The sequence below is a fragment of the Cnephaeus nilssonii genome, assembly GCF_951640355.1.
Source record: "Cnephaeus nilssonii genome assembly, chromosome: 13".
Lineage (NCBI taxonomy): Eukaryota > Metazoa > Chordata > Mammalia > Chiroptera > Vespertilionidae > Cnephaeus > Cnephaeus nilssonii.
This window is the reverse complement of record NC_137084.1, coordinates 31,022,776-31,035,077: the sequence shown is the minus strand read 5'-3', so window position 1 is coordinate 31,035,077 and position 12,302 is coordinate 31,022,776. Positions and strand designations below refer to the sequence as shown.

At 52.5% G+C, this 12,302-nt stretch overlaps 1 protein-coding gene across 2 annotated transcripts in view; it reads right to left on the bottom strand.

Annotated features, from left to right (window-relative positions):
- Window positions 1–11,752, bottom strand: part of PLEKHA7 (pleckstrin homology domain containing A7) — a 206,453-nt gene extending 194,701 nt beyond the window's left edge. Inside the window, exons 1-3 of one of the 2 annotated variants that reach the window (XM_079788148.1) lie at window positions 11,594–11,752; window positions 11,417–11,493; window positions 11,268–11,325 (exon numbers count right to left, since the gene is read on the bottom strand). In XM_079788148.1, the coding sequence (XP_079644274.1) occupies window positions 11,268–11,325; window positions 11,417–11,493; window positions 11,594–11,682 (224 nt within the window). In that variant the 5' untranslated portion in view covers window positions 11,683–11,752. The remainder of the gene's footprint in view (window positions 1–11,267; window positions 11,326–11,416; window positions 11,494–11,593) is intronic. The other variant, XM_079788149.1, reaches the window with a different exon arrangement.
- Window positions 11,753–12,302: the final 550 nt, after the last annotated feature.

The window sequence follows — 12,302 nt, the reverse complement described above, 5'->3', positions numbered from 1 at the left end:
CCACACGTCACCGCAGGAAGGGCTTTGGTTCTAGGAGGGGTCACGATAATACTTAGTGCTTACATGGCATGTGCGATACAGCAGGCACTGCCGACGGTCCGGTCATCGCCCCCATTTTACAGGCGAAGAAACATCCGAAGACCCAGTTTAAGTGACCTGCCCAAACCAGCACAGAGCCAAGATTTCAACCCAGATACCTGGACTCCAGGATTCATGTTTCATAACCCCATGTGGCACCACCCCTCAGACACAGGAGTTGGAAAAACCCCTCGGGCAATATTCCCGGTTACGCCACCCTCCTGAAGCCCAGCTATCCAGCACCAGACCCTACTCCTCAGCTTAGCACGAGCCTCCTCCAGGCGCAGACGGCACACACTCACTCTCCACGCACTCACCCCGCCCCCAGCTCCTCCCCTGGCCCCTCCCGCCTTGGGCTGGCCACGGGCTGTCCACGCTCTGCTCCACAGCTGCCTGGCCTCCCTCACTCACCCTCAAAAGCTCCCTCGGGTTCCCTGCTCGGGCCCCCAGCCCCAGTCGCCCATCTGACACGGTCCAGCGTCTCTCTCTTCTGGACTGGGCACTGCTGGAGGGTGGAGACTTCTACTTCTCCACATCACCCGGTGTGGAGACTGGCATATAGTGGTAGCTGCTTCATCAGAGTCTGGAGATTGAATGGATCAATCCCAAACCAAAGGCCTCTGAGTAAACTGCTCCCCCTCTAAGGGGCTCGCCACTCCGTGAGGCGATGCACCGATGCCATTGTGGACGTGCACAGACAACTGAGTTTGCAAGTGAAGATGACTATTGCAGAGGTTACTGCATTAATCTAATACCCTCGTCCCGGCAAGGAGTGGTCTCATCTCCCATTTCATGGCGGGGAGGGGGTAATCAATGAGGCTGTGCAGCCAGGGGCTGGGTACCGGGATGAAATGGGCCCACTGCTGCCTCCCTCCCCCGAGCACATGCCCACCCTCCCTGCACTGCCCTGGTCCAGGGACGCACAGGAGGCTCTGGAAGAGCTGCACGCTAACTCCAAGCTCTCAGACCTCGAGAGGGTGAGGGCTCTGCCTCGGCAGGAAAAGCCCGAGAAGCCCTGAGAACGCTGGCCGTGACGCTGGGAGCACAGATGGGCACACGCTCACGGTCCACGCACTCACCCGTGAAAGAGACAGTCTGGCTCTAAGCAGGCTTAAGAGGCTCATCAGCCCCTTAGCTGTGGTCAGCTGACATCCAGGGGCAGGTTGTGGGGGTCCACTTCCCCAGAGCACCAGGACCCTACCCACTGCCCCCCCCGGGGGGCCATCCACCCACCCATCACCCTTCTATCCTTGGGGGACTTTCTGAGGGAGGTGCTCCGGTGTCATCAGGAAAGATTCAGAAAACCAGGTTTGCGAACAGACCCTGTAAGAGGATTCAGGACAGAGAGGGTGGCCATGGGAACCAGAGAATACCTCGTACCACATCACACAAACTCGTGTTCACGTCCCAGCTCCCTAGTGATGGTCCCTCTGGCCGTGGGGAGATCAACTGCTTGATCTGTAAAATGAGGACAATAAAAATACCTGCCTCTAGCCTGGCTGGCATGGCTCAGTGGTTGAGCGTCGACCTAAAAACCTGGAGGTCACGGTTCGATTCCTGGTCAAGGCATATGCCTGGGTTGTGGGCTCGATCCCCAGTGTGGGGTGTGCAGGAGGCAGCCAATCAATGATTCTCTCTCATCAATGATGTTTCTATCTCTCTCTCTCCCTCTCCCTTTCTCTCTGAAATCAATAAAAACATATTTTTTTAAAAAATACCTGCCTCTAAAAGGAATATATGTGTTTTCAACTAGTACACAGCACCATGATGATTATCACTGTTGACATCTGTGGCCCAGGCAACACCAGACAATAAGCCTGTCCTTCAGCGGTGAGAGTCGATAGCCAGGTGGCCACCCAGATTAAGGAGCGGACATCTGTGCAGCCCTCTAAACGGCCAGGAAGCGGCAAACCGGGAGCCGCTGTCACACCTCACTACCCAGGCCTCTTTGCTCCCAGGTCCCTGCGGCACGGATAAGGTGCCCGCGGCCTTGGGACGGTATGCCCTTGACGGACAAGGTTAAATGGTGTTATTTTTAAATTAACTTTTTATTTGGAAATCATTTCAAATTTACAGAAAAGCTACAAGAACAGCACAAAGAACTGCCATGCACCCTCTCACGCAGACTCACCCTCTGGTAACATTTTGCCCCGTCTGCTCCCTGTAGATGCGCATACACACAGGTTTTTTTCCCTCAACCACTTAAGAGCAAGTACTTCAAGGACATCTTTTTAATAACCATTAATAGTTATGCATTTTTATGGATCCAAACCAATCTCTGAGTAGTTCTACAGTGCGCATGCTCCCGACCCAGGCAACCCCAGTTCAAGGGCACCAGACTCGTCCTGCAGCAGCTGAATGAGATTAGGGGCCAGAATCACGTCTCCACCCCACCTCCTACCTGTGTGCATGTACGAAAGAGCAGCTCACATTTACTGGGCATTTACTAGGTGCCAGGTACTTGCTAAGCCCTTTCCCATCAGTTAATTCATGGACTTCTCACATTCATCCCCATCTTACTGGTGAGGAAGTGAGGCTTAAAGGGCGTGGGTAACCTACCAAGGTCAGGGAGCGGTACGTGGTGGGGCTGGAATTAGAATCTAGGAATCCAGAGCCCATGCGCCTACCCTCTGCCTCCTTATATGCGCTACCACCACATACACAACCCGGTGTATGTTGGTGCATGATGAAGTGGCCTGGCTGTGCTTTGGGCTTCCAGAAAAACCCACCCTGCTGCCAGGCCAGCGTCCGGGTGACTGTGAGCAGGCTGCATGCAAAAATGAGAGGTGGCCTGGCCATGGGCCGAGGTCAGCACAGCTGCAGATGTTGTCTTCCTCGTGGCCTGTACATCGCCCTTTGGATGCCCAGGGCCCTGGGAGGCTGGAGAGCCAATGAGCAGTCTCCCCACACTTCCCTGTCACTTAAAACTGAACACGGCAGTCCCAGGTGGCTTGGCTCTGTGGTTAGAGCATCAGCCTACATACTAAAGGGTCTCGGGTTCGATTCCTGTCAAGAGCACATACCTTAGTTGCAGGCTTGATCCCTGGCCCCAGTCAGGACGGCGAGGGAGGCAACCAATCGATTTGTCTCTCTTACATCAATGTTTCTCTCTCTGTCTCTCCCGCTCTCTTCCACTCTCTAAAAATCAATGGGAAAATATCCTCAGGTGAGGATTAATAACAACATCAAAAAAAGACTGGATAGGACAATTGGTGCCTCTAAGGGCACATGTTTCTGTTTAGGAAAACACAGGCCATGCAATAAACATGATGCATCCGTGCCCAAGTACTGATCTTACTGGAAGGTATGGAAGGGGGTTTGTAAGTTAAACTGAGGACAGAGTTCACATGAGTTTTTGGACATTTTGAGGACATTTTCCACCATCCAGTCTGCCAGGTGAGTTGAGCTTCACCCTCTTCTGTCATTAGGGCGGTGGCCGAGAAGTCTGAGAAGCTCTGATCTGAGACACCACATGCCCATCCCCTTCTCTGAAGCCTAAAAAAGCTGAGCGAATAAGGCCTGGGGCTTTAGGAAGTCACTCCATCACTCTGAGCCCACATGTCTGCACTAATTGTCAGCCTCCAACCAGATAATGTTCATGAAGCACTCTGTAAACAATAAAACATTAATCCAAAACACTTCTTGTTCCAAAAAATCTAAATAAAAATGTTTTGACAGCCATTTAAAAACAACAGGCAAATAAAACCATATTCCTCCATGCTTTTCCCTCTGCCAATATTTACTGACGACACCATGCCAGTCTACTGAGACGCTGCTGCCTCACGCTGAACAAAAAGATGCAAACCAGGCTCTCTTCCGAAGAGGCAAAGAACTGGAGCAGACTCCTCATTAAGTCTCCCAACAGTCCGCACAATGAAGTGCTTTCTCAAATAAGCTCCTTTCTTTGTGGTGCATAACAAAGTGGAATAATACTCGGCCACAAACAGGATGAAATCTTACCATTTGCAACGACATGCTATGTGAAATAAATCAGACAGAGAAAGACACATACCATATGATTTCACTTATATGTGAAACCTAATAAACAAAATGAACAAATAAAACAGAAACAAACTCATAGGTATAGAGAACAAGCTGATGGTGGCCAGATGGGAGGGAGGTTGGGGGACTGGGTGAAAAAGGTGAAGGGATAAAGAAGCACAATTGGGCCCTGACCGGTTTGGCTCAGTGGATAGAGTGTCGGCCTGCGGACTGAAGGGTCCCGGGTTCAATCCCAGTCAAGGGCATGTACCTTGGTTGCAGGCACATTCCCAGTAGGGGGTGTGTAGGAGGCAGCTGATCGGTGTTTCTCTCTCATTGATGTTTCTAACTCTCTATCCCTCTCCCTTCCTCTCTGTAAAAAATCAATAAAATATATTTTAAAAAATAAATAAATGAAAGAAGTACTATTGGCCTGGCTGGTGTGGCTCAGTGGTTGAACATTGACCTATGAACCAGGATGTCATGGTTCAATTCCTGGTCAGGGCACGTGCCCTGGTTGCCGGCTTGATTCCCAGTGTGGGGCGTGCAAGAGACAGCTGATCAACGATTCTCTCTCATCACTGATGTTTCTATTTCTCCCTCTCCCTTCCTCTCTGAAATGAACAAAAATATATTTTTTTAAAAAAGAAAAAGAAGCACAATTGGCAGTTACAGAATAGTCATGGGGATATAAACTACAGAATAGGGAATATAGTCAACAATGTTGTAATAACTATGTATGCTGTTAGGTTGGTGCAAGACTTACCAGGAGGACCACTTTGCGAATCATATAAATGTCTAACCACTATGCAGTATACCTGAAACAAATACAGTATCTTTTTTTTTTCAAAATGTATAAGTAGCTAATTTGTTATAGATATTGTAAATTGTTTTTCCAGAAAGTTTGCATAAATTTACATCCTAATCAATAATGTACAAACTGCTCATTTCCCAATATCTTCATCAACACTAGATTTCATCCAACATTTAATTTTTGCTGACCTGATATGAAACTAATACAATCTTGAATGTCAACTGTAATTGAAAAATAAAATTGAAATAAAACAAGCTCCTTTTTCCAAAATCTTCCATTTAAGAAGCCCAAAATTCTCTGTAAATAGTAAGAGAACAGAAAGATGGCCATCGGTGCACAAGAAACCTACACCCACCCTCGTCACACACACAGCACTGCGAACAGGAGCTGACACCTCTTCCCCCCACCCCGCCTCCTGTCTGTCTCTGAAAAAAGAAAGAAGAAAAAAAGGGCCTTCCAGAGCAACTGGCCACCAGTTTCTTAAAGAGGTTTCCCAGATCTTTCCCAGGGGTGGGGTTTAAGACCTGGTACAAATCATGGCCCTTAATCCTTCCTCCGGCTTTCTGCACAACGCCGCTCTTGTTCCTTCGGCACAGAACCTAACATTTCAAGCCGTGAGTTAGTTTTCACTCTTGATAAAACAACCAGGAAACGAAACACAAAGTAGGATTACGCCAAAACTTGCCAAGCTGGGAGAACCTTCTTAACTTGCAACAAGAGGTCTCAGCATTTCCCTTTTAAATGCATGTAAAGCTGTGAGCTTCCCAGAAATTCTTTGTAGAATGGTTGCTCTCTGGTTTGAAATTAAGAGTTTCTGGGACTGCGGTTCCCAGAATCACTTCACTGAGAAAGATGACAACTCAATGAACCGACAGGCTGGCACTCTACAAGACAAATTTCACTACCATAAAGTTCAACATTTGCCTGGGGAGGAAAATGCGGCCGTCAGGACGGACTTCTTCCTGGGGTGGCCCGAGAGACCGTGCCTTGGCTGACAGCATAATTAAACCTAAAGAGGGTGGCTTCCTGGGACGTCCCGTGTTCTCGGGCTTTCCTGAAGGCCTGCTACACTTACTTGGTGTCTACAGCCAGGTGGGGTCCCGAGCTGGACATTCTACACCCCTGGCTCAACCTTCACTCCCCAACTCTTCCTCCCTCCCTTTAACGTCAGGCTCAGAAATGGGCTTGCTGAATGCAAAAACACACTCTAGATATGTAGCATTATCTCTAGAAGGGTAACCCTTCTGAAGGAGGCGTGACGTCTTGGCTCACGCCAGTCCCCACCCCCTGCCTCCCTGGGACAGGTTCTTAGCTGCCCACTCCCAGCCTCCTGGAGCCCCACGGCCCATCCAGCCTCCCTGCTCCTCACCCTCGTCCCAGGGGCCTGAGCACCGCACTCTTGCCCTGTGGCCGCTCAGCGTGGTGCATGAGGTGGTGATTCAGCCTAGGAAGTCAATGCCCTGATAGTTGGTTTACAATGGTATAGCCCACAATACAGAGATGAATCACAAGATTTATGCTAATAATTAAAAACCATTTTTTTTTTACTCAGAAAGACATTAAACAGCAAAGAAACACACCATGACAAGCAGAGGGAAAGACTGCAGGAGAAAGGGACAGTTTTATATTTTAATACCCTTGTTTTTCTGGCTTTTTGAACAAGTGGCCCTGCACTTTCCTTTTGCCCTGGGCCATGCACATTCTGAGCCAGTCCTGTCCCCAGGACCTGCGGTGGTGACAGGGCTGGGGAGGGAGTGGGAAAGCAGCCTTAGTCCAGCCCTCAGAAATGCCTTCCTAACAGCCTCACGGCCCTCATTGGGGGATGTGCACCCACAGGGGACCGACGCCTTCAATGGTGGCCCTGCAGGCTCCAAAGCTGAAACTAAGTCACAGAGGAGAGGACCAAGACCTGGCAACCAGGAGTGAGGGCAGCCAGGTCCAGAAGCCAACAGACGCCCCAGATACAGAGCATGAGGTCGTGAGGTTAAGAAGCCAGAGGCCAGGTTCCTGCTTTGTGTGCTGTTCTTGACAGCAAGAAACTACATACAAGAAGCCTGGGCTCCAGGCGCCAGCCTTGGCAGGCGCCGTTCCTGGCTGCTTCGCTTCTTTTCCCTTGCCTGGTCTCCGCTACACCCCCATCCTGATCTCCTCCCCAATAAGTTTTCCAAGACCTGGAATACCTACTGAACTCCCTGGGTCCCTTAAACACGGCTGCTTCAATACATACCAAGTGCCTACTTAGTGCCCAGTGCTGGGATGGGTGCCAATCTCAGAGGCAGATGACCGGGTTCTGCCTTCAAGAAGCAACCTTGGCACAGGCAGGGTAGCAAGAACCCCTCCTCTCTGCCATTCATTCTCCTTTTTGATGCAGGATCTATTCAAAACTGCTGTAGGGAGAACCCAACCCATGGGGTTCCACGAAACCCCTGAAGCCCAGTCCAGCATAGCACTCTAGTTCCTGGGGCCCCTTTAAGAATTTCTCCCTCAGGAGGCTCCTGTTGAAAAGGCTGTGTCTGCCAGACTGTTTTCGCTAGGTAATAATTAATGCCTTCCATTCCTTACTAATCAGAGACATGCCCATCACCAATCAGCACAGGAGACCAAGGGCCACTGCCTTCCCAAGGCACCTCAGTCCCCAGCAGAAACAAAGAAGGGGATGGCCCCTGAGCCTGAGGCAGCCTGAGCCGACTCAGTACATGGCATGGCGCTCCTTCAAGTATCGACGCTGGCTCTCACCTGTGACCTGGGGTAGAAGCCACCGTGACTACCATGGTTACTACACGAGAGAAAGACCACGGTTCTGACATTTTGGGCAAATCACTGAGCCTTCATGGACCTGAATTTCATCATCTGAAGAACAGGACAACCCCAGCTCTGCGGCTTCTAGGGGCTGTTATAAGGATCGAGTAGGAAAAGGTACCAGAAAAAGCCAACTGCCTTTGCTGCTGGAATGACTGGGATTATTACAGGTTTCCACGTAGGAAAAATGGAACTAGTAACAATTCCTACTTCATCAAGTTGTTGCAAGAATTAAATCAGGTAACAATTATAAAACAGCTCCTGGCATTTTTCAAGGACTCGAAAATATGATGCTATTGCATAATCGTTACTACTATTATTGCTGCTGCTGTTAATGGCACAATTGCTATCATATCCTGCTACCTGGCTAAGGGACTCATGGGAAAGCAGAGAAGTCTTGAAGTACAAGTCAGCATCACCTAGTCTAGAACTGGGAGGACCCGGAGTAGAGTCCTCATACATTTTGTCCCTAATTAACCCACAGTTGAATGCAAAGTGCAAAAACAAAAACTAAAATCCACCTGCCTTAGCTCCGGTGTTCTCCTTCAAGAAATGGATTCTGGAGAGTATTCAAATATCTGCTAACTATCAGGAGCAACTGATGCACCCTGAGCCCCTCACACAACTTCCAGGCAAGGATCCACTGGCGAAAATAAAATCAGGGGTGCCGACGCTTTGTCCCTCTAAATGAGCCATATTAGAGAACTCCCCACACCAAAAAAAAAAAAAAAAAAAAAAAAAAATCAGAAATGCTCATGGTAAACCCAAAAAAGTACCCTTGAAGCAAAATATTTTTATGTGTGTGTGGGGGGGGAGAATAATTACTCCCCAAATCTTTAAGTCTTCAAGAACCTGCCCCAGAATGAGGTGGAAAATACAGTCAGCAGCCACAGGTCCCAGGGGCACTGTCACACTGCTTTCCCCTTTGCCTGGAAGGACCGGGCCAAGGCCCCGTAGGCAGAGACCAGGGCTTGCTGAAGGATAACCATGAGGGACTTCACAGAGTTGCCACAGAAGAGACAACAAAAGGGATGAAGGACAAGAGGCTGTGAAACTGACCTAGGATCCTACACACCCCTCAGATCCCTCAGCTCAAGACTTTGCCTAGAACTTCATGAAAGAGACAGAAACAATAAATAGGAGAGGTGGGCCCAGGCGGCGTGGCTCAGTGGTTGAGCCTTACACCATTTAGCTCCGTCCTATCTGTAAGGGCTTCTCCTGCCACCATCGCCCTTGTTCACCACATCCCAGCCACGCTGGCCTTTCTGCTCCTTGAATTTGAAGCTCTTTGTCGCCTTAAGCCCTTGCACTGGCTGCTCCCTCTTCCAGAAATGCTTTGCCACCTCCTCAACGTTAACAATGGATCTCTTTTTGTCATTCTTCTTTTACCTTAAAAGTCATCTATTCAGAAACACCACGTCTAACCTCCCATCCAACCAAACCACTCATTCACTTTATATCACCTTATTTTAACTTTCTGCATAGTAGTTACTGCTCACTATCTGATATTATTGTTTGTTTATTTACTTACTAGAGGCCCGATACACAAAATTCGTGCACTGGGGGCAGGGGGGGTGGGGGGGAGTCCCTCAGCCCAGCCTGCGCCCTCTCGCCGTCCTCAGATGTCTGACTGCCCTGGAGGTGGGAGAGGCTCCTGCCACCACTGCTGCTGCCAGCCGAGATCAAGGCTCAGGGCTTCTGGCTGAGCAGCACTACCCCTGTGGGAGCGCACTGACCACCAGGGGGCAGCTCCTGCATTGAGTGTCTGCCCCCTGGTGGTCAGTACCTATCATAGCAACCGGTCATACGACGTTTGGTTGATTTGCATGTTAGCCTATTATTACATAGGAGGATTTTCTGCTCCCTCCCCTCCCCATTACATTGCAAACTCCATGTCTGCCTCATTCACTTCTTTTTTTAAATAAATTTTTTTAAACCCTCACCTTAGGATGTGTGTTTGGTTTTTCTAAATTGATTTTAGAGAGTGAGGAAGGGAGAGAGGGAGAGAGAAGCATGGATGTGAGAGAAAAAGAAATATCAATGGGTTGCCTCCTGCATGTACCCTGAGCATGCACCCTGAGCAGTGATCAAACTCACAACCCGGGCATGTGCCCTAATGGGGAATCGAACCCAAGACCTTTTGGGTGCACAGTGTCGACAACACTCCAACCAACTAAGCCACACCGGCCAGCCGCTGCCTCATTCATTTCTGTACTCCCAATGCCTAGAACAATATGTGGTACACAGGAGATAGCTAATAAATCCCAGCGGATGCAGTTATGAGCCAGAGAGGGCCACTAATAAAAGGTCCTAATGATCCCAACCAGCTCCCCAACTCTCTCTTTCTCACTCTGTCTCTCTCTCTCTCCCCTCTCTCTCACACACACACACAAACACACAACAGCCAACCACACCCACAGCCTTAGTGCTCACTTCTATTCATCTCATTCATCAGGATTTCAACCTTCCTGCCAGAGCCCAAGCAAGCCCAAGAGAGAGAGGGGCTCCAGGACTTTATGGGACCATCTGATCTTCCAAAATGCTGGCCCACGGCCGACTAGCCGTTTTCAAGTTGGTGAAAGAAAGGATTTCCGACTCACAGTCCCCAAAACTACACCTAGTATTAGTCAGACCTAATATTAGGTGTATCCAGACGGGCTTGAAGCTAGCTCATTCATTCAGTGAACAAACATTTGCCGAGCGCCTACTCTGTACCAGGCACTGGGGCAAAGGACCAGAAGCCGTGTCTGACCTCGTGGAGCTCGGCGGCGGCAGGGAGAGGCAGAAACGCTGCAACCCGGGAACAGCCCGGGGCGGGAAAGGAAAAACTCTGCTAGTGTTCGCGTCTGAACGGCGCCTCGATTTCATTCCCACAGACCCAGGTCGGGGATAACTTGGCTTGGGGGGCAAGGCTCTGGGTTTTGGAGGAAAAGCTACTGCTTGACTACGCGGAGGCAGCGTGAGCGTCCCCTTTGAGCTGCGGCTGAAGAGACGCGCAGCGTTCAAGTAACGTCATTGGCTAATCGGTTCCCCTCCCGCCCCCACCTCTGCCCCGCGGGTCGGCGCCGGAGGGTGGGGTGGGATGCGGCTGCACCTCTCCACTACCATCGCAGAGAACGGGGCTGCAGAGAAAGCCACCCACCCCAAAGAGAGTCCCTTCGTCTCTTTCCCTCCCTCCTCACCACCCACTCTACCCCCGGTCCCCAGAACCAGGACAGAACTTTTAATCCTCTCTCCCCACCCCTGCTCATCCCGGTCCCAGCCCAGTGCAATGGGAGACCCTAAAAGGGAGGCGTATCCGAAGCCACCCCAAATGCCAGGTCCAGGGAGCAGTTTGCAGGCCGACCTCCCGCAGCGGGCGGGATCCCGGACCCCCGCCCGGGTGCCCTCGCGGAGGTGTGCGCCGCACCCCGCCTCCCTCCAGCAGCCCGCCTCACAACTCGGGCAAACAAAACCGCACGCGCCTGCGGCCGCCGCGCTGTGCGCGCCAACTCGCCCGGGACCCGCGCGGGAGGAGGGGGCGCGGACGCGCGGCGGGAACGCAGGGGACCCCCCACGGCCCCGGTGCGAGCGCGGCGGCGGCGCGGTCACTCACTCGATGAAGTAGCTGGCGCCCTCCTCCGTGAAGCCCTCCTCCCAGCCGCGGGGCAGGTCTGCGGGGACGCGAGAAGAGTTAAGGTCAAACTTGGCCGCCCAGGCGCGCCGGCCCCCGTGGGCGCCCCATCCCGCCGCCCCCGCGCCCACCTGAGCGGATCATGTGGCCGGAGTTGACGGGCTCCCCGGTGCGCGGGTGCAGCCAGGTCGTGCGGCGGAGCTGGTCACTGCGGGGAGAGGTGCACCTGTTAGCGCGCCGCCGCCCGGGGGGCGCCCGCCCGGCCCCGCGCCCCGCCCGCCCCGCGCCCCCGCGCCCCCGCGCCGCACTTGATGAAGAAGACGCGGCCGTCCCGGCACACGCCGTAGGACCAGTGCTCAGGTAGAGTGTCCCGCCCGACCGCCGCCGCCGCCGCCATGTTCGCCGAGCTCGGAGCCGCCGCGGGGCGGGCGGGAGGGAGCGGGGGCGGGGGAGGGGGCGGCGCGGGCGGCGGGCCGGCGGGCTCGGCCTGCGCGGGACCGGGCGGCCCCCCGGGGCGCTCCATCGCCGTGCGGGCTCCCCCGGCGCGGGCGCGCGGCCAGGTCCCGGCGTCCGCAGGTCCCGACGGCCGCAGCCGTTCGCCGCCTCCCCGGCCCGCCCGACGCGGCGGCCGCGGCCTTTGTCCCCGGACTTCCCCGCCCCCAGCCCGCCGTGCGCCCCTTGGCCCCAGAGACTCGGGCGGGGCGGGGGCCGCTGTCGGGGCCCCCGGGGCAAACTCCGGAAACGGGGTGCACCCCGAATGTTCCTGTAAGTGTAAACCCCACCCTGCGACAGAACTTTTCTCTCTGGGAACTGTACTGATTTCTGTACCATGTAAACCTAAACAGGTTCCTTCCGTATTCCGAGCCTCGGTTTCTTCCTCTGCAAAATAAAGTTAATAATGAATACTACACGGGCTTGTCGTGTGGATTAAATGAAGAAACGGTAGTATAAAGTGTCTAACTGGACCCTGGCAAGTAGTAGGCCCTCTATTAATGCCAGGTCAAGCATGATTTCATC